General features: G+C 43.2%; 1 protein-coding gene across 5 annotated transcripts in view; it reads right to left on the bottom strand.

Moving 5' to 3' along the window:
* The window catches only part of taok3a (TAO kinase 3a), a 64,600-nt gene that overhangs the window by 792 nt on the left and 43,410 nt on the right, over positions 1-20,398 (bottom strand). For 4 of the 5 annotated variants that reach the window (XM_076730069.1, XM_076730070.1, XM_076730071.1 and 1 more), the window contains exons 11-20: positions 19,973-20,054; positions 16,316-16,483; positions 14,633-14,830; positions 13,033-13,170; positions 7,550-7,786; positions 6,288-6,416; positions 5,129-5,332; positions 4,226-4,465; positions 3,527-3,739; positions 2,862-3,044 (exon numbers count right to left, since the gene is read on the bottom strand). In XM_076730069.1, the coding sequence (XP_076586184.1) occupies positions 2,862-3,044; positions 3,527-3,739; positions 4,226-4,465; positions 5,129-5,332; positions 6,288-6,416; positions 7,550-7,786; positions 13,033-13,170; positions 14,633-14,830; positions 16,316-16,483; positions 19,973-20,054 (1,792 nt within the window). Of the gene's footprint in view, positions 1-2,861; positions 3,045-3,526; positions 3,740-4,225; positions 4,466-5,128; positions 5,333-6,287; positions 6,417-7,549; positions 7,787-8,320; positions 8,496-13,032; positions 13,171-14,632; positions 14,831-16,315; positions 16,484-19,972; positions 20,055-20,398 lie in introns of those variants that run through there. The other variant, XM_076730073.1, reaches the window with a different exon arrangement.

Here is a 20,398-nt window from a genome sequence, read left to right as displayed (position 1 = left end):
AATAATAATAATAATAATTATTATTATTATTATTTTGATTTATTTAACAGTCAAGTTTTTATTTCAGCTTTACCACCATACGCATAGTCTGCATGCAGCCATTATCATTGGTGTTAATTACACCTGTCTTTGCCAGGTTAAACTGCAAAGGTCTGCTGGAGGTTCAAACCTCTACACAGGCTCATGAAGAAAGAAAAAACAAGAGAAAGAAAGAAAAACACTGCAGCTGCAATGTAAAACCAAGAAATGCTAACTATACGAATGAACCCACACAGTTCAGCTCCAGGTTGAGTGCAGGTTTGCTTGATTTTATGAAACATCACCAAATACATATACACACATGCAGACTTGTTATCATTTGTTATCTGAAATGCCTGACGAAGACACACTCCTTCACCCGACACATCCTACTTTAAGAAGGATAGAACCTCATTTTTAGGCCTAATATTTAATTTCTTTTGTTGCTATTTGCCAGGTAGACACGGATAAGAGAAAAGGTAGTTCAATAGTACAACCTGCAGCCTCAAAATGTACAAAAGAGTTGAACCAACTTCGTACGCAGTCACACTGCAGCCTCTGAAAATGCTGTATTTGTTCCATTTGTTATCTTTCTTTCATGACACTGCAGAGGCGTTCACGATGTCTTTGTCCACCCCATGAAGCGATATCCTGATTAAATAACCTTAAAGATGTGGCATACTGTGTCACTGGATGCAGACTTTGATGTGCACTGTTTCATACTGTGAAGGTGTAAATGTGTTAAGCTGTACTAATCAGGTTCGGTGGTGGCAGGAGACTTTTAGCCGAACACCCACACTGACTCGATACACGCATCCACAGGTGCAGACAAAGCACTGCGTGGTGCAATACGGCAATCTGGCCAACTACTGAGCATGCACAGAAAACTCCAGACTTTGACCATGAACCGAGCCGGAGGACAGTGGTGCTTCAAAAACCATGACATCATTCCAGTCACAGAGTGCAGGTCTGGACGCAGCCTGGAGATGGCGACATACCGCCGCCGCTGGACCCAGCAAAACTGGATCAGGGCAGCATTTCAAACGTCTCTTCCTTTGTTGTCGGAGTGCTGTCTACTAGACTGTAGCAATGACGTCGGTCACTTTGGAGGGAGGCATACTGGGCCGTTCTCATCTTACGTTGTTGGTATACATGGCAGGTTTACCGAACAGTCCCGTCAGAGATGCATCTCTGTCAGGTGTTTCACGCAACCAAACAAGGGGACTCAGATTGATAAAACTGTCACATTAATGTGAAAAAAGTGCAAAGTATGAAAGCTAGTTGCCAGCTTGCAACACAGCTGCAGGTTTCATAATTACTCAGACTTCATAATTGCTAATTACAAAATAAAAGCAATGAAAATGTCACAAGCTTACACTGGAGTGATTTTAGAGGATCTAGGCATAAAAGGTTTAGATTGGACACATACAACAACCTCCAAAGAACAAGCTAAATGTTTCATTATAAAGAAGACAAACATGTCGTAATAAGAGAACCATACTGTCGTGTCGAGATTTCATCACCATTAGGAGTGTGTGAGAGAGAAATGGTTGTCTGCTCCCCGCAGGAAAGCATGCCACTGTCATCACCGCCTGTGGTGAGGGAAATCTGTGTGTGTCTGTGTGAACTCATGAATGTGTCTGTCTGGGTCGCCTTTCATGCCCGCACCGCCTGCTGAGGTGGATGCAAATGCGTATCCGGACCTGTTCGCTTAAGCATCGAGGCGTGCTCGAAAACCGGCACTGGACTGTTTGCATTTCAACTTACTAGCGCCTGTTTGTGTTTGTCTACACATGCGTCAGATCTTTAAAAGGTTTCTTCACATCCTGTGTGAGATACTGCAAGAAGTAATCTATGATGCTAAAGAGTTCAGTTTGCTTCATGCGAAGACATCTGTACAAAGTATTGTCTCAACACACGTAAGGCGAAAAGCCTGCTGTCAGAGAGGAGTGAACTACACAAACAGGGACGACCACACACACTTTCCAACAGGCTCTCCTCAAAGGCACTCCTGGTCTCACATTTGGTTGTAAAAAGAATGAGAAAGGAGTTTGAACACTGCTCAGTTTCTCTCTGCTGGTTTCAGAAAGTTACGTTCTATTGCTGCTGTTCAACGATCCATCAATCTTTGTCTGAAGCATGTGAGCGTTTTGAGATGAGACCAGTAAGAAACGCAGAAAACCAACAGAACCTTTGTATTATAGTGGCCTCTGACTGACTCACAGAACGTCAAACAACTTTAAAACAGACGTTAGCAAACAATTCAAATACACAGTATCTTAAAAAACACTGTTACTTATTGGCCTAAAACTGTGCTGAACCTAACTTTCTGTTTGTATTTCTTTTATTTTGAGGCCTTTGGTTGCTTCCTGTCATAAATTTGTATTTTTCCATTCTTCTTAATTCTTTTGCTTTGTTCAGTTTTTTTTCTCTGTGTTTAAACAACATTTTAGATGAAACATTGTTGTGTTTAATGCTAAAAGTTAGAATTTAATTAGGTGGGTGGAAGGATTGGACGTGCCTTGAAACTCAAAATGGTGGGTGTTTTTAAGTGACACAGAAGGTTCACGCCAGAAGTTGTTTTCATACCTGAAAGCGAGTTCATTCTCAGCAATTTGCTTTTTAATCATGTATCCATGTCAGTCAAGTTTTGTTTTAATTGTTTATACTTTTAAGAAGGAGTATGACTTGAATTATTTTGGGAAATAAGAAACACTTACGCTAATGTGTTTAAGTTGTCTATATTGCTCAATAACACCTGCACTAAAGTGTGTCCTAAAAGGAGTAACACAAATCCAACGTATGGCTCCTTTAAAATGACCAGAGAGTTTCGTTCACCGCACCTTTTGTTCCAGGTGAGCCCGGCGTAACGACACCTTCTGCTCCAGCTTCTGCAGCTCGCGCTCGTGCTGCGCCTCGGTCTGCATCTTGATCTTGCTCTGGTAGGCATTGAGCAGCTCCATCTCCTGCTGCAGCTGCTGCCTCAGGGCCTGGCACTCAGCTTCCTGGGCCTCATCCAGACGCAGCTGACACAGCCGACCATGGTCCGCAACAGGAGAGGGAGAGGGAGGGAGGGAGAGAGAGAGATGGGTAGAATTGGGGGGAAGGGGGCACATTGACACGCAGAAGGAGAGAGAGAGGAGAGGAGACAGAGGGGACAGAGACAGACAGGACAGACAGGAGGGGAGGGGAGGCGGTGACACGGGGATGGAAGAAAGTGGAAGGACAACAGGGACAGAAAGGACAAGGAAAAACAGTGGAAAGGGATGGGAGGAGGAACGATTAGGGATTTGACGAAGACATGAAGAGAGATTTTAAATGAGGGTGAGATAGAAAGGGGAAGGAAGAAGAGACAGGTACAAGACAAAGACAAAAAGAGGACAAACAAAAGGAGAAAAATGTAAAAGCATAAGCAACAGGTGGAAACAAAGGCCTTCAAAGTGCCACATTTCTTAGGTGGAAATATGCCCTCTTGCATGTACAAGACCGTTAACGTCTCTGCACTCACCGCCTGTGAGGCCATCATTTCGTTGATGCTCTGCTCGTACTGCTCAGCCAGGATGGCGAGCTTGCGTGTCTGCTCATCCTTCAGGGCCTTGAGCACCGTCTTGTGCTCGGCCTTGGGCGTAACTTCCATCTGGTGGTGGCGCAGGGCCTTGTACTGCTTGGTCTGTACCTTACACGTGTCCTGGAACTGCTTCTTGATCTGCAGCTCCAAAGCCTGGTGGAAGGGACGGAGGCAGGCAGAAAAACACTGAGATGAGGACGTAGACTGTTTAATTTTAACTTAAGAAATCTGCTGCTTAAGGTTAAAGGTTTAAAATAGCCTGGGGGCAAAACTCAGAGTTCTACTCTTTGTAATCCTCAAAAGCAAATCAAACCAAAATGACATTCAGAGATGGCACATTTTGTATGTTCTCTCACCATTTTTTCCAAATTAATTTGTTACATCCATCTTGCATCACTGTTTTATCAAAATCTTCCAAAAACATAAAAGATGTTGCTCATGGCTTGCGCCATCTTAGAGGTGGATCCAATTCATCTTTTCAAAGACACAAGAAGTTTTAAAAATGAATCTGGGAACAAAAGCGTTTCAGTTTTCTACCGTCAGCCCTGTGTTTCCAGCACCCGTGTCCTCACGACAATAAACTGTGTCGCATCTATAAAATCCTGGATGGAAAACTTAACCACCTCTGTGCCGACTCACTTTGAGGTTCTTGGGCTGCTGTCGGAGCTCCAGCACATGCTTGCGGTGGAGTTCACGCTCACGTCGGTTGTTATACTCGATCTGGTTCTCCAGCTCCGTCTGGTGCTGCAGGCGGATCAGGTCCATCCGCAGCTTTTGCAGGGTCTTCAGCTGCCTGTGCTCCAGTTCCTGCATGGACTCGTCGTGGCGGATCAGCATGGCGTGCTCCATCTCTTTCTGAGTCTTCTTCTTGTTCAGCTCCTAGGGAGGACCAGGAGGAAAGATGGAGGAATGGGAGGACAGGTCGGGGGACAGACGTATGGATGATTTGCAGTGTGGTGCTTTGGTTTGTTCATCTTGTTTTCAATGTGACATTTTCACATGCAGAAATCAATTTTCCTGCTTGTTTGTTTCAAGCTTAGAACATTATGAAGAGCTGAGCAATCAATAAATATCACACATTCAACAAGCAAAACATCACAACTATCTAAAGAATGACTCGGAGTTTTGTGTATTTTCCCACAGAAAGCTCCTGGACCGTCTCAGACTTCCCCCAGATTTACCCAACAGCTTTGCAGATTATGACATTGTTGCCTTGCTTTACTCTGGATTAATAATCTTCTTATCGTTAATAGGAAACACCTCACAGACCCAAAGAACAATGGGTGTAATTATTAAGGACATACTGCTGATTGCTGAGAAAAAAATATTTTGCTTTTCTAATCACGTTGGGCCACTTCACACCAACATCACAAACAATAACAACTAATTAACACGGGTGTTACTTTACAATTCAATCTCAACTAGATTTATGTGGTTTGTTGAACTTCAATTGTACATTTAACAGTTAAATGAACAACCAAGTCCATTTTTATGACTTATTTAATTGCACATGATGTATTTAAAGCTGTGCGTCCTCTGTACCTCTCGGATCTGTTCCTGCTCCAGATCGTGCCTCTTAATCATGACTTTGCGCTTGAAGGCGCGGCAGTTCCTATCGTAGAAAACCCTCTGCTGGGCCAGGAGGTGGGCCTCCTCCTCGGCCTGGGAATGTTGCATGTTCTCCTTGTGCTTGGACAGACGCTCCTGCTTCTCCTTCTTAGGTGTGCTATGGTCCTCGTTCATCTCCTGAGAAAGGAGCAGAGCAATTGAGTGAAGTACAGGACAAAAGTTATCAGTTCATCTGAACTGTGACTGGTACAGGTGGACAGTTTATCAGTTATCAAAGGTTCATTTATCCATGTGAATATCAATCTAACTGGTAAAATAAAGACAATAGCTGGTTGGTTTAGGACTATTCATAATAGGCAGTATGTGAGGAGACATTAGTCTGAACCAATGGATATGTAAAAAGCATAAACAAGCAGAAAATGTCCAGATTATGTGTTGAATGTGAAAATAAACAAAGCCTCCGTAAACACTGCCTAAATAAAGAATAGTGTTCACAGCAAACTCCAATTGACCTTCTGTCTCGAACTACAGATGACTTTCATAGCCAGAGGAGGGTTCAAAAACAAGAAAAAAAAAAAGAGCAAAATCTATGCCCCCTTAGTATGAGTTCTCTTTCTCTTTCATGGGCTTTAAGGTAATCTACAACTCGAGCTAATGCACTTAACACATGAGCCTGATCCCCGCTCTCTGTGGTGTCTAATTCCGTTATAGCCCTCAGTTGGTGGGAAATATCTCTCCCTGCCAGCGATGCTTTCTTTTAACTGTGCTGACCTAATTTTGGTCACTTATCTTGTCGCTGAAAACACAGTGTATCACACTCCCAGCCCACAGGAGTATTCTCTGGACTCAGTTTCAAGGTTGTGGAGGCACATAAATGCATATTGTGCACATCGATTTGTGGTTTTCCATTGTTTGTGCGTATATACAGTACATGTGCAGGAACACAGTGAGTAGGCTGAGTGACTCAACACAACTTCCAAAAGACCACTTCGACCGTACTGAATGTGCGTGTTTGTGTGGAGGAGGGCTGATTCAACGGTACACGGCATACGGGACCATGTGTCACACACAAGAGAGGCGTACAAAGGAGCTCGCCTGGGGAGGAATAAGGAAACCAGCAAACATGGCACACCTCCTTAATCTTCTCCTTGCAGAGTTTGTACTGCTTCTTTTGATTATCCAGAAAGGTGGTCAGTTCCTTCTTCTGCTGGGCCACAATCTGCTGCTGGAACTTCTTCTCATCCGCCAACGCCGTCTTCATCTGGGGTACACATGAAACAGGAGGGAAACAGGGGTGAGGGGCTGTTAGCTAAGCATGAATACAGGCTACAAACTCACCAATAAACAGTGAACAAATAAAGTCATAATAAGTAGGGTTGTACAATAGAGGTTAAAATCTACAGTATGTCAGGTTAAATGATCAGACTGACCTTGATAACGATTAGTCATTTCTGGTATTTTTGAACCGAAAACGGCAAAACATTCTCTGGTCACAACTTGTCTGATGTGAGGATTTGTTGTTGGCAATCAAGAAAATGATTTGCAGATTAATGGACAAATGGTGAATGAAAACAGTTATTTGTTGCAGCCCTAAATCTCCCATCGGCGCACTTTTGATATGTTTGTCATGCATTTTATATTATGACCAGTTAAAGACGCTGGACATTTTTCATTGCTGGCTGTTGTACCTGATGTAAGTTTATAGATGTTTAAAGAAAACTGCAACATCAGCAAATTTAGGTCATTGTTGGAGTCATAATGCCAGTTGTTTGGTTAAGCTGATTTACTGAAAATCATCACAGTGCTGTGGGTGCTTTGAATAAAAGTATCCAAACAAAATGGCAGAATTGCCAAAACAACCCATTTACAGAGCAGAAACATGCTGTTGATGTCGATGTCTAGTGACTTATTGATTTAGCTGACTGACATGTCACTCGTGTGTTTATGTGGCTGTTTAGGGGTGCGTGCTGGTCTACTGTATATGAATAGATATACTATCTGTCTGTCTGGTCCGGCATGCTGCGTGCTAATCACAGAGATATGCAGCTTGTTTTTCAGAGCCTGACATTCTGTGACCCACTTCTGTTGTTGTGTTTCACCTTATGTATCATTGGGTGGCAGCAGTGTGTAAAGTCTTGACAAAACTTTCCTTGGCATTCAGTGTAAGACTGAGGTTAGAGTTTAAAGGGTTCAGAATAACATGATTTTTCAACAGAATTAACAGACTTTCCTCTAACAGCTATAGAATCACTTAAACTTCAACATGATGGCCTCCTGTTTTTCCAAAACAGACCTTATCCCCCAGCCACCTGTTGCATGGTACATGAAGGTCACTGTGATCATCTGTGAAATAACTTAGGGGTAACTGTACTTATGCATCCACTCATATCCCACCTCCTTCTCGGTGTGCACGGCGTGGCGTTTTGCCAGCTTTTCCAGCTCGATGTAGGCATTATTGGCCTGTGTCTCCACCTCCTTCTGCAGCTTGAGCCGGTGCTCGTCCATCTCGGCCTTCAGCTTGTTCTCCAGGGCGATCAGCTGCTTCTGGTGCTGTCGCCGCATGCGCTTGTAACCCGACATCTGCTCCCGCAGCTCGCTCTCCTGCTCATGCTCGTGGATCTGCTTGGTCACCTGTGGAGAAAGTGAAGTTTTGAGATCTGAGCTCTGCGATATCTGATTTTTGTGATCAGTCAGAAAACCAAATGATCAAACAGATGTATTAACATGTGGAGTGCATCCAAACAGCAATGTTTACATGTCACCTGATCAGAAATATGCAAATATGCAATATTTATTTATCTGGGGTATATTTTCCAGAACTGAAAACAGAATTTATTCAATACTGTAAAGCATTACAGTTCAGCTGCTGCAATCAGTCAGCAACACATGGAAGTCTTAAAGAGGGTAGAAAGAGGTGATGGAAAATTAAGACCTTAAAGAAGAAACACTGTGAAATCCCTTTAGATGAAGTAACCACTAGAACCCAACAAAAGCTCTTTCATCTGACCATTGCACATACACAGTCACTGCATAGACAACCACAAAGGATCTGAAATATGTTTAAGTCCAATCAAACAAGAAAAAATAAAAATAAACACCATGTTAAACTGCTACACAATTAAATTAATTTTTTTTTTCTTCAAAACCTGCACCTGACACACCAACCTGAGGACAGAAAGGGTTCTCCACATCTAGGTAGTATTCGCTCCGCATCTTCTCGTAACTTCCACCTGAACTCCTCAGGCCAAACATGATGGCGACTTTAGCCAAATGCACCAGCATCCAGGAACCTTGTGCAGCATCCTATGCCCGACAGAACCCTGTCTGCGCTCTGATGCCACCCTGAGACCCCACCCTTACTGGACAAGGACCCCCCCTGCCCACCCCTCCTTGGTTCGCGCCCTGGGCACGCAGCGGCCGAGGCAGGCGTGTGAACTGTGAATGAGGCAGGCCAACCACACGGGCCAAAAAGAGCACAGAGCGGCTCTTTAGTCGGGCTAACGCTAAGCGGCGGACAGCAGGTGGGTCACATGAATACCTCATTGAGAAAGAGTGAGAGAAGTTGGGGGGTGTTGGGATAGAGAGGAGCAGGCAGAGAGATGAGGGGAGGGGGTGGGGGGTGGTTGCAAAGGAGAAACAGCAGATGGAGAGTGACTGGGAGAGAGTTAGAAGAGAAAAGAAAAAAATGGAAGTAATAAGACGTAAAATAAGGGCATCTAGAGGGAATAACAGGAGGGGGGTGGGAAGAGTAGGAAATAGGTGGAGGTTGACTCACTCCCCCCCCTCCTTAATCTGTGTTGAATCAATACCCCACTGTAACAGCAGCTCCAAATCCTAGTCACTTGCCTCGCTGCCACCCTGCATGCTGCCACAAAGGGCCAAGTCACGTCATGTGACGACCTCTTTCACACAAGGCTCAGGGACTGGAAAGGAGATCATATTCAGGGAGAGGAGGGGGTGGGGGCATGCAGGCTAAAGGTGAATGTTGCTGTGCTCAACAGTGGAACTGAGCAGCTTACTATTTTGCTTATTTTGCAATTCAAGGTGGTCTGTCTTAAAGAAAACATGTACTTTAAAGAAGGGATTTGTTGAACAGAAGAAAGGCTGTGGTGGTGGGGGTCGATGTGGCCGATATGTTTAGTAGCAAATAAGTAAGGCGAGCACTCACAAAGTGTCTTCTTGTATTTTTGCTTGCATTAAATGAATGGCAATAGTCCACTTAGACAGTTTGAACTCTGTGTGTTCTCCAGGTGTCTGGTGTCAATGAACATGACTTGACCTTAGCTCCGCTCCTCAATAACTAATCAGGGACTATCACCAGTTTTAAACACACATTTGTTCTCCTGGGTGAGTGCACCTGAAAGGACTTTGAGAAATGTATTCAAGAACAGAATGAGTGGAGCTAGTTCTGTTCCTCATTTTGCCCATGATATGAGTACAAACCCTGTAACGGAGCTGGTCATAATGTTGTCCTTCAGTGTTGCAAAGAGGACATTCAATGTGCTGAAAATGGAAGACACTCTGCACAATACTGAAATTACTCCAAGCCAAGATAAAAACAGGAGCACAAAATAAAATATAACATGATAGAAGTGAGCAGCTCTTTCATTTATAATACTGTATTTGAAAATTTAAGAGCACATCTTCCTTCAAAAGACTTGCAACACTCATGTTCTTCCCTATTAGATTAAGAAGGAGTACAAGCTTCAAGTCTGAACTGGCTCTTTGGCAGCTACAAGACAGAAGGAGAAGACATGGCTGTACTTTTGAGTGTTGTTACAGATGTATGGTAGCATATGGTGAAGTCATCTGGCTAAAGAGGGGAAGCAAAAAGCCTCTACAGACCCTCGTTTATTGTCCTGTTTTCCTGTAGGTGCACGAACATGGGGGTCTCTGTGTTCTCATATGTCATCTCTTTGGGACTCAAAAGGTGCATCTAGTTGAAACACAACCTCTGACATGCACCTGTGAAGTAAGCTTTATAATTCATTTCTGCTGTATAACTGCATATGAAGTACCAATGAAGCATACTGCTATAAGTCACCAGCTTTAGCTGACTGATGGGGCAGGTGCGTGTTTTGATGCGTCTTAAACTTGACTGTAATCTGCTGCTCTGCTGCTGACGTGCTGATAGGTTTGCAGGTTGTCAGGTTACAACCTTGCATCTGAGAGCTGAAGTCGAGTCAAGCGACGGATGAGATGAAATATTTTACAATGATGTCGTATCTCTCGCAGCCTCCAGTCACCTACTTCATCTGACCTATAATAACCTCTGTCCTCCCTCTCACATGCTAGTGATGTCTCACATGTGTTCCTCTTGCTTTACATCCATCTCTGTCTGCTGTTTCCCTCCCCCCTCATCCTTTTCCCTTTCCTCCCATCTCCCTCGATAATTTCTCATTCTGCTCTCCTTCTCTCTTTTCCTCTCTCTCCATATCATCTCTTAATCAAGTTTCACACTTTGCTTTTCTCTCTCTGTGTTTTCCTGCCACCACATCAGATCAGACTCTTCATGTAACCTCTGGACGACAAAGCCGATCACCTTCTTTTTGCCTCTGTCCCCCCTTGTCCCCCCTGTCCTTCTTTGTCAGTCCAGATTTCAATCTCCATGGCTCTTTTGCCTCACCTGTTTGTCGATGTGTCCTTCTCATCCCCCTGATATGTGCCGTCAGCGTCCACTATGCTCTTTTATTTCATTCACCCTTTAATCTCTTCAGATCTCCCTCCATAACCATGTTTTCCTCCTTTGTCTTGTGCAAATAAGACAAATGTTCATTCAACATAAATTTCTCCATGCAGGCATTTGCAACAGGATGCAACTTATGTATGTCTGGCGGTATGTTTTTTTTAATTTTTCTTTTCTTCTTGATCATGTTCTCTCTCTTTTCCTGTCCTCTCTCTTCCCCTCTTTGCTTTATCTGGCGATCCATCACCGCTCACCATCTGGACCCCCCGTTCTTCTCTCTCCATCGCTCTTTGTCTACCTGCTGATTCCAGTCTCAGCGAGTCGAGGCCAATCTGAGGACGTCTGCACTTGACAGAAAAAGATGATGTCATCTCTTTCAGAGCCGGCAGGCAGGACCGGCGCTATCACGCCACAGAGATACTGTGGTTTACACAACGCCGCCTCTTTTCAAGACAGACTCAGTTACACATAGCTGCCGACACAGCGTGTGCCACCTCAGCTGCTTCATCTGAGATATTATAGTTTGACTTTCAGCCAAAAATTTGTAACCAGCCAAAAATTCTCATCTGACAATATTTCTGTGATGTAAAGTGACACTTGACAGGAAAAGCAGTTAAGAAAAAGAATTACGCAATTTGAAGAGTTGGGGAGAGGGAAGATTTAGTTAAAGTTTATTTATGTGAGTAGAGGACACAGGATACAATTACATGCCTTAACTGCAAAAGAACAAACTTCCTTAAAGTCAAGGCTCTGTCCTGTAACCCATGTTCTCTGGTAAGATCTCACCAGAACACCCTTCTAGTGTAAAGCAAGGGATAAGTAGGCTGATACCACCATACCCTGTCAGCAGGAGAATGAAATCTGCTGGTGCCAGGTTTGCTATGTAACATTAAGGACGTTTGGTGTAGCTAGAAAGGAAGATGGGAAGGTCTGGCAAACGTTACTGGGGTTGGGCAGCTATGGTAAGCTACATGGACCTAGCTAGTGGCGAGTTTATGCTAACTGGCTTTGTGGCCATTTGCATATATGACTATTAGCTTGGTCAGCAAACAGTGCTTGATGATGATCTTCACTGTGGCATGTTTTTATTTCCAACCCTCAAATTTCAGGTACACTGTGTCGCTGGACTGAATCTTACAGCACCTACGGTTGTCTTCGTGATTAAAAGTCACGAGTCACCAAAAAGGAGACTTCTGGTCAACCAAAAACATTTAAAATAAATGAATAAAAATAAGAATAAACACTAAACAGCACACATAGTCCTGGACTATCAGTGGTTCATGCTCTGGTCAAGGACAGCATGAGGACACAGACGCACATTTTCTTTGCTGTTGCATGTCCTCTCATGTCTGTTTAAGACCTGGCAGCAGAAGGGACTCACAATTAAAACCAGAGGGTCATGGATGAGTAAACACACACACACACACACACACACACACACACACACACACACACACACACACACACCACAACTACTTACTAGTTACTAGAGCTGGTTTCCATGACAACAGACAGGGAGGGTGAGAGAGAGAGAGAGAGAAAGAGAGAGAGAAATCCACCCCCTTTAACTCAGAACACTGAGTCAGATCTGAGAATGATGTATTATCAAGTGCAGGAGACAAAGAAATAAAGGAGAGGGCGGAGGGAGGGGAGTGGTAATGCGAAGCGTAGTACAAGAGGCGAAAACAAAAGAGCGAAGTGAATGAGAGAAAAGACAGCAGAGAACCAGAGACCCGCTGCAGAGACTGGGCCGAAACCGGAGAGCAGAGACAAAGAGGCGGGAAGAGGTAAAGACCAAACGATGGACTGACAGGACGAGGAATAAATGTCAAATAGGTGGAAACAGACGTCAGAGTTGAAATAAAAAGCTGGTGTTTTAAAACTTTGGTTTGTGTCGAACATGGATCCACGTCACATTTCTTCATCGTGGGGACATAACAGTACATCACACCCAGACTGAACGTTCAACCGGCACCAACAGAAAAGGCCCTTCTGTACCCTCGTCAGCTGCTATGGTGCAAACTTAACACTCTAAGAGCGACTTTCGCTGCTGCAAGTAGTTTTTTTATTCTTGGGCTTTGAAAGCAACACAACTTCCAAGGTGAAAGTTCCACAAGCACATAAAACGTATGTTTTAGGATCTTAAAAAGAAAAAACGGTAGAAAAGAGGAAATAGTTTTGTTAAACGTACCAGTGAGGCTGATTTAATGGTGGCGAAGCGGCCCTGGTTCTTGTAGTTTTGGGCCTGGCTGCTCTTGTCGGAGGAGGCCGGCCTCAGCCCTGCCCGGTGGTCCCTGTGGATCCCATCGTCCCAGTTGTATTGATGGTCCTGTGTGAAACACACACACACAGACAACATGGAGGACTGCAAACTGAGTACAAGGCATTGATTAAGTCACAGAGTTGTGTTCTTTTAAAATAATACAAGAATAAAAGGCACTGAGGTGAGAAAGGAGTAAAAATGAAAGCGAAATCTATGCAGTGCTGAAGGACAGGCTGACAGATTTTAACCCACTAAAAACTGTGCCAGTGTTTCAACTCTTCACCATCTTTCTGTGACTTTTTAAGTAACAAAACTCCCCATTGATTTAAATCACACGGCATCTAAAATTTCAAAAGGAATCATCAGCATCTGCAAAAACTGTGTCAACTGTAACCTTGCAAAACACGATGAAATGTCAACACTCAATCCCCCAATTAGAAACTGCTTGAACATTTTCAGGAGCCCGGGGACCAAAGAGCCAATTCGTGTGAAGAGGGAACTTCATCAGCATCTGAAAACAATGTGTCACTTTCATTTGTTCTCAGTTCAGCCCCTGAACTCGAAACAACACAGTGGCTGTCTGTTCGTAAAGTGACATCCTCATTCATGCACTGTCAAAATACAAAGAGCAGATGAAGAAAGAGAATGATAGAGCAGTGACAGCCCTCTCTGCACTGATTTTTAAGTCATATGAGACATTCAATGAGAATGTCAGGCACTGTGTTGACCTGTGTGGACCGTGTATGTGTGTGATGACAGAGCAGTCAGTGGGGAAATGGCAGGGAGTGTGTGCCACTTGCCGACATGTGTACACAGCCTTTGTTCTCACAGTGCGAACGGTGTCAGTGATGAACTTGAAGTGATCTGCCAAACAGTGAGGACTGTGTCGACGGTTTCCATGGCTTCAAAGGGGGGCCGTCCTTTCCATTTCAGAGCGCACAGTTATTACCTCAGAAAGGAAGCCATTGTACAAACACGGCATTTGTTGATGCTAACTGGACTAAGATTCTTATAAACCGACATACATTTTGGGAAAAGTGTTTATTACTGTGAGAGTGCGATTTGATCAAATCATATAAGACGACAGGAAGTTGCCCATGTCTGTCATCAGGTTTTAGTCCAGGGGAATTTACTTTCACACGTGTTTATTTGTTTGTATCTATAGCTAAAGGACATCTCAAAAACCTGAATGGAAATTGAATTTGGAGGCTCGATATGGTGTGATGATCCACCAACAGCAGCACTTTAACGGTGCAGCATCACCACGAGCGGTACTCTGCCAAAGTGTTCACTCATTCTGTAAAGTCATATCTCTGCTGTTTTTATAGCTTACTGTTGTTTTTTTTGTTTGGATGACATAACATCATTGGCCTCATCTCTTCAGACAAAAGATTTTGGGAACCAGTAAGAACTGCTCACACTTCTTTCCAGTTTGCACCTCGGGTTTGGTGGTTTGGTGTGACCTTCCATCTGTCATCCAGCCCTAAATACTCATCACCACTCTCTAACCCTCAGCCCTGATCTTTACCTTCTTGGTGTGCGGGGAGGATTCTAGGGTGCTGCTGTAGTCCTGGGGGTGCATCATGGTCATGTCGGAGCAGCTGTCGTCCAGCACCTCCTGCATGCTGTTCACGCTGCTGCTCTGGCTGCCCGTGCTGACAGAGGTGCTGGGGATCGAGTGGTTGCTGCCCAGGCTGTTCATCTTACAGCTGGCTGCCTCGCTGTCCTGCAAGGGAACATCCACACACCCACATTCATAAACACATGGTTCCTCAAATAACGCTCAGTCATAACATTATACACAGGTGTGAATGTACACACATCGAGCCCAGTGTCCTTCTCCCCCAATATATACAGGCCTCTCCACATTGTATGAGAGTCACAGTCATGCTAAATTGCCAATTAACCTCAAATTTTCAGATGCGTGTATGTGTGTGTGTCTTTGTGAATGCACATTGCTCTAACTGAGATGTTGTCAGATGAGAAGGTCACTTGAGTGCGTGTACATCATAGATATTTGGGAATCAACCTGCACAGCTTTTAGGTGCAGCAGACAGTCTACCGTAACAGGCTGTCGTGTCAGGATGTTAGATTCAGCCTCCGCATCTTCCTCTGAAACCACAAAACGAGGTTTGGGGCTGAAGGTTTTCTCAGTAAAGCCTTCAGCGGCGTCCTGTTGCAGTGAGGTCTGGTGGCTGCTCTGAATTGCTTCACATGGTGTAGGATGACACTACTGAGGCTGCTGGCTGTCCATGCCTGTTCATGCTGCCTCAGGCCAGGTCAACTAAGGGACATTTCATCTCAATGTCAGGCTACTGTGGCTGCAGGAGGGAGGCTCCTGTGGCTGTGCTATGAGCAGCCATCAACTGTATTTCTGTGTTTTATCCAACCATATTAGACATGACAAAACAGCAGTTAAAAGGGCCACTCTGGATAAAAGTAGAGCATCTGGTTCCTCCATATTTGTACCATCTTGGGGTTTCATTAACATCGCCTCAGACTAAAGTGTATCGTCACCAACCTTTATGGTGTGAATCTGAGCTCAAAGAGTCCTGCGTGTCGACTCAAATCAAGTAAAACTCCCTCACTGCAGTGCAATACAAGTGCTAAATTACAATTAAAAAATGATACACTGCAGAGGGCTGAAAAGATAAGTTGATTCATTGATTGATCTTCAATTAATCTTGAAAATAACTGGCAGATTGAAAGTAAGAAATAGCATTAGTTGCAGCCCTACAGTGCTATATGTAACATGTGCCTGCCTGACTGTTGATTGTTGCTTTTTAATGACCCGGCTGTTATATTATATATTATCTCTTATTTTATCAGTTCTTGTCTCAGATGGCTCTATTATCATTTCCCTGTGAATATACACAGCTTGTGTACTTGTGCTCTTTTCTGTAATGTGTCTGTTTTATACAAACATTCCCCTCTGTGTTAGTAAAGATGATTAAATGTCGTTTTACACAAAACCCCTTAACAGATAAAAATTGATGTCACACTTCTCTTTGAGGTGAAAGTTAGAGAACTGTGAACAGAATTGAAATGGAGCTCAAATGGTTTCATGTTTTTAACCCCTTGTTCTCCATTTAACTGTTTCAACTGCTACTCCTGATAAACTCTGAAGCTCTCATCTCTGTATTGTTTTTTTCCTTTTTTTTTTTAACAAGATACTGTACAATCAAACCCCCTTTATCCCTCTTCCTCCCACCTCCTCTTCCTCCTGGCTCTCTCCCATGGGCCCGTTGTGTTTCTCCTGGTAGAGGATCTTCTTCATTTTGCGGTACTGCAGATTGTCCAGCTCACGCACAGCATCCTTGGTCCTCTGGATGAGGTCAATGAGGATGCGTGGCGAGCGTTCCCGACGCACAAAGTCATGCTGGACAAAAGAGGAGAAGAAGAAGGTGAGTTAGTTGCGTCAGAAGTTAATTAAAGAGGGATAGATTATTTAAAGATGGAATGATTGGTTTTATTTTTTTTAAATAACCTTTCTTATATAGTAGTAATATAATAGTAAATTGTTAATTTCAGGTCATGCTGATATATATACAGCATATAATGCTGATAAATGTCTGTGTGTTCTAGTACAATTGTCTTTGTGCTTTTTTACTTGAAAATATTTGCTACAAACTACACTACAATTTAAATCCATTTAATCTATCAGTTTAAAAATTAATAGCAAAGAATAAACATTTAATCAAACAAACACAGTGGTGTTTACTGGAATGATGTAGGAAACTGAAATGATATCAGATTAGCTATCATCTCATAACTGCAGCACCTTATAGATTTCACAAAGCACATTACTGTTCTCAAAGATCAAATTGTGTTTAAAAGGCATCAGATCTTACACTTTAGGACTGCACTGCCATCAACTTCTTTCACGCAACGTATTATTTCAATGGGCACCACAAGTGTGACTATCACTAGAGGGCGCCTGTAGGTTGCTTAGCCCATCCAGGGAGTCCCAGCACTCCACATCCTCAAGTACACTGAACAAATGGGATCTGTGTAAGATTGTCCATGAAATCAATTTCCATAAACACTCTTGATCCTTTTCATTCCAATTACACAAAACTGGATTTGCCTTTGGACCAAGTTTATGACCGCTTTAATTACACTACATCAAGAAATAAAAGCAATCAATGACTAATGTGCTGCTAAGGGAGGTTTCAAGTCTTTTCATCCAGATTTTTTTGTTTTTGGCCAATAAACTAAAATGACATTAAAATACTACAACATTAAAAGCATACATTAAATCAGGATGTCTTTATAAAAACATGATTATTTAATTATATTTTCGGACACAATTTTACACTAAACTGACCGGATGAAACCCATTTCGATAAGACTCCCAAGCTGAGACCAGTTCTACTTGAAGGATCCAACCTTTCAGTAATTTGATGGAGGTGTAATTTGGTGGGGTCGGGGCATTACGCACTCATGTAACTATTTATTGTGTGTTACATAAACAGCAGGTCAGAGTGGGTGGGTGAGGCTGGTAGGGGTCGGCTAAGAATGAGGTGGCAAAGATGTTTTTTTTTAAGTACGTTTTAGCAATGAACTATAAATAAAAATAAAACAAAAACATCTCTCTAATACGCTTCCACCCACTCTTACACACACACATATTCACACCTCTTAGTCACTCTCATTCATAAAATATTGTGTGCTAACATGTTTGAAATGTGTGCAACCTCAGAGTACAGGACTAAAATATACATACTGTATTAAAATAAAGAAAAAAAAAAAATAGGTCTATTTCCAGCTCTCTTTCTTTGCACACCTTCCTGTCCATGTGACAGATGCTGGAGTAATGGGTTCGTCAGTTCACAGGGGAATGACATCATGCTCTGAAAATATACATGAGTGGTTTGTCCTGTTTTCTGACGGACCTACACCACAGTGTGGGTGGTTGGCCACCCCTGTCCCATCCAGCAGGGAGAAGTGATCTCCAGGATTCTTCCTCATTATGAGGTTAGTGCTAAGAAGGAGCGACAGCATTTCCGCAGCAGCTTCAGTCCCTTCCCTGAATGTAAACGGTAGCCAGAAGTACTAATCCATCCTCAGAGATTTACTCCGTTAGGTATCAATTTGTGATCCATCTCGTTTCTGCTATAATCGCAGCAGCAGTAGTAACAATCCCTAGAGAGCAGCCTAACATGCTTAATGTATTAAAAGGAACTGTCCAACACTTAGAGAAACACTCTCACTCTCTTTCCGCCAAGAGTTGAGAAGAGAGGTGAGAAGATGGACACCATTCAAATATGTGCTCAAGGGAGTATTTTTGCTTAAACAGTGGCTTCTTATGGGAGGGGGTCACTGTGATGTTATGATTTCATTATATATATAATTACCATTACTCTCAATGAGGTATACAGAGAGAGAGCGTGTTTAACCTGAAGCCAGCTGATAGCTCAAGGCCCCCAGATTAGTGACCTGATTTCCCCTTTAAAGAGCTTGGAGGGGCATGTGCCTGTCTGCGTGTCTGCGTGTGTGTGTGTGTGTGTGTGTGTGTGCTCTATAAGAAAGAGTGATTATATGTGTGTGCGTGTGCGTGTGTGTGTCTGAGAAGAGAAAGTGGGGTATTAGTCATAAGCTAACACCCCACCCCCCAAGCTCTTTACTATAAAGCAGCCCCTTCGACACTGATCCAAAGTCTGTTTGGTACTTATCCCTCTTTAATGGTTTTTTGGCCAGGATTTGGGTCAGGGGTGTTGGGTAGAGTGAATTCCAGTCTAAACTTTGATCATATCCAGACGACAGTTCAGAGACCCTTGTTTAACTGCTACCTAACCTCACATCTTCCTCCTCATCCTCCCTAAAGTGAGCCAGGTGTGAAAACTCCTGCTCAAGCTCCCACACTGCTGAGCGTGATCACCGAGAACATAAAACTCTTAGCGGCCAATAGGATTACCTGTTGGTTACACAAACAAAAAGATCAACTCCTCAATTACAGGGAAACACAATGATCATACACAGATTAATGCAGTGTGTAGGTTGAGTGTGTTTTTGTGGGGTGCTGCTGGGCAGGATGATTTAAAAATGTCACTGTAAAGACCTGACTTGCTGCTGCATTTCACTTTTAAATTTAATGGAAGGACTTTGCCTTTTATTTGATGGATGACAGTGAAGAGTGACAGGAGAGAGCAGAAGGTTACACGTGCCAACATCCTTTAAACCTTGAGCAGCAGGGCTCATTATTGACAATTGAAGTAAACGTTTGACAAAGTACTATTATGATGAGGTCCACGTTTCCGAAGCTTTTGAAAGGTCCAACAATGAATGCTGTAATGTGTTTTTTTTTTTTTTTTTTTTTAATAAAAACGTATAAAAAGTAAAATAGGCAAAAACCATGAACTCTAATGTCCTGGTCCGCGGACAGCTGGGGACTTTTGTTGCACGTCCTTCCATCTCTCTCTCCCCTTATTTCCTGTCATCTCTCTACTTTCTAACCATCAATAAAGGCATGAAATGCCCAAAAATACTTTAAAACAGGGACAATAATTGTCACTACTGACACTGACACTAATCACTGTTTAAAAACTCACACTGGTTGGACCTAATCAAAGGACTGATGTGAAAGCACAGTTTCACACACACAAACAAGCAGTTTTATGGAGCCCATAAGGACCATGGCTACAAGGCGCAGCACAGGAGGAGTTACAACAGAGAAAAAAAAAAAGGAAAACGAATGAGCCATTCTCAGTGGGGTGCTCGATTCCTGTGCATGAAGAAGACACTGTGTATAGGCTTGCGTATTAGGGAGCCATGGGTGGGTGGGAATGACTCATCCGTATGGCTCAGGGACTGACTGAGACAGGAAGTGAGGTCACAGCTGGAGGGATTACAGAGGAAGCCCACTCACTCGTAGCAGCTCCCCTGATGAGGGTCTGTCCTGAGGAATTTTCAGTAGGCAGTAGTCGACAAAGCTCCGGAAGGGGTCAGACCTGGGTAAAGAGGACAGTGAGACGGAGGTCAATGATTCCTCTTCTCCAACACATTTAAATCAGAGTAACTTAAGCAGAAATAGAAATGACAACCTAATGATAAGCTGCCTTCAGACACACCTACTGTACTTATTGTCAATGAATGTTTAATGTGATGAGTAATCTCTTCTTCTGTTGTGCTGTGTTTACCATATTAATGAATTAAACCAGATCCATCCTATGTAATCTCTTAGTGTAGCCCCATATATGAACCATATATGGATTATGTAAATATGTGGAGCAATAAAAATATAGGCCACTGGAGCTGTGGAACACCGTGCCACTGACTCTGATCTAAAAATATG

Source organism: Chaetodon auriga, chromosome 5 (genome assembly GCF_051107435.1).
Source record: "Chaetodon auriga isolate fChaAug3 chromosome 5, fChaAug3.hap1, whole genome shotgun sequence".
Lineage (NCBI taxonomy): Eukaryota > Metazoa > Chordata > Actinopteri > Chaetodontiformes > Chaetodontidae > Chaetodon > Chaetodon auriga.
This window is presented reverse-complemented; position numbering and strand designations above follow the sequence as displayed.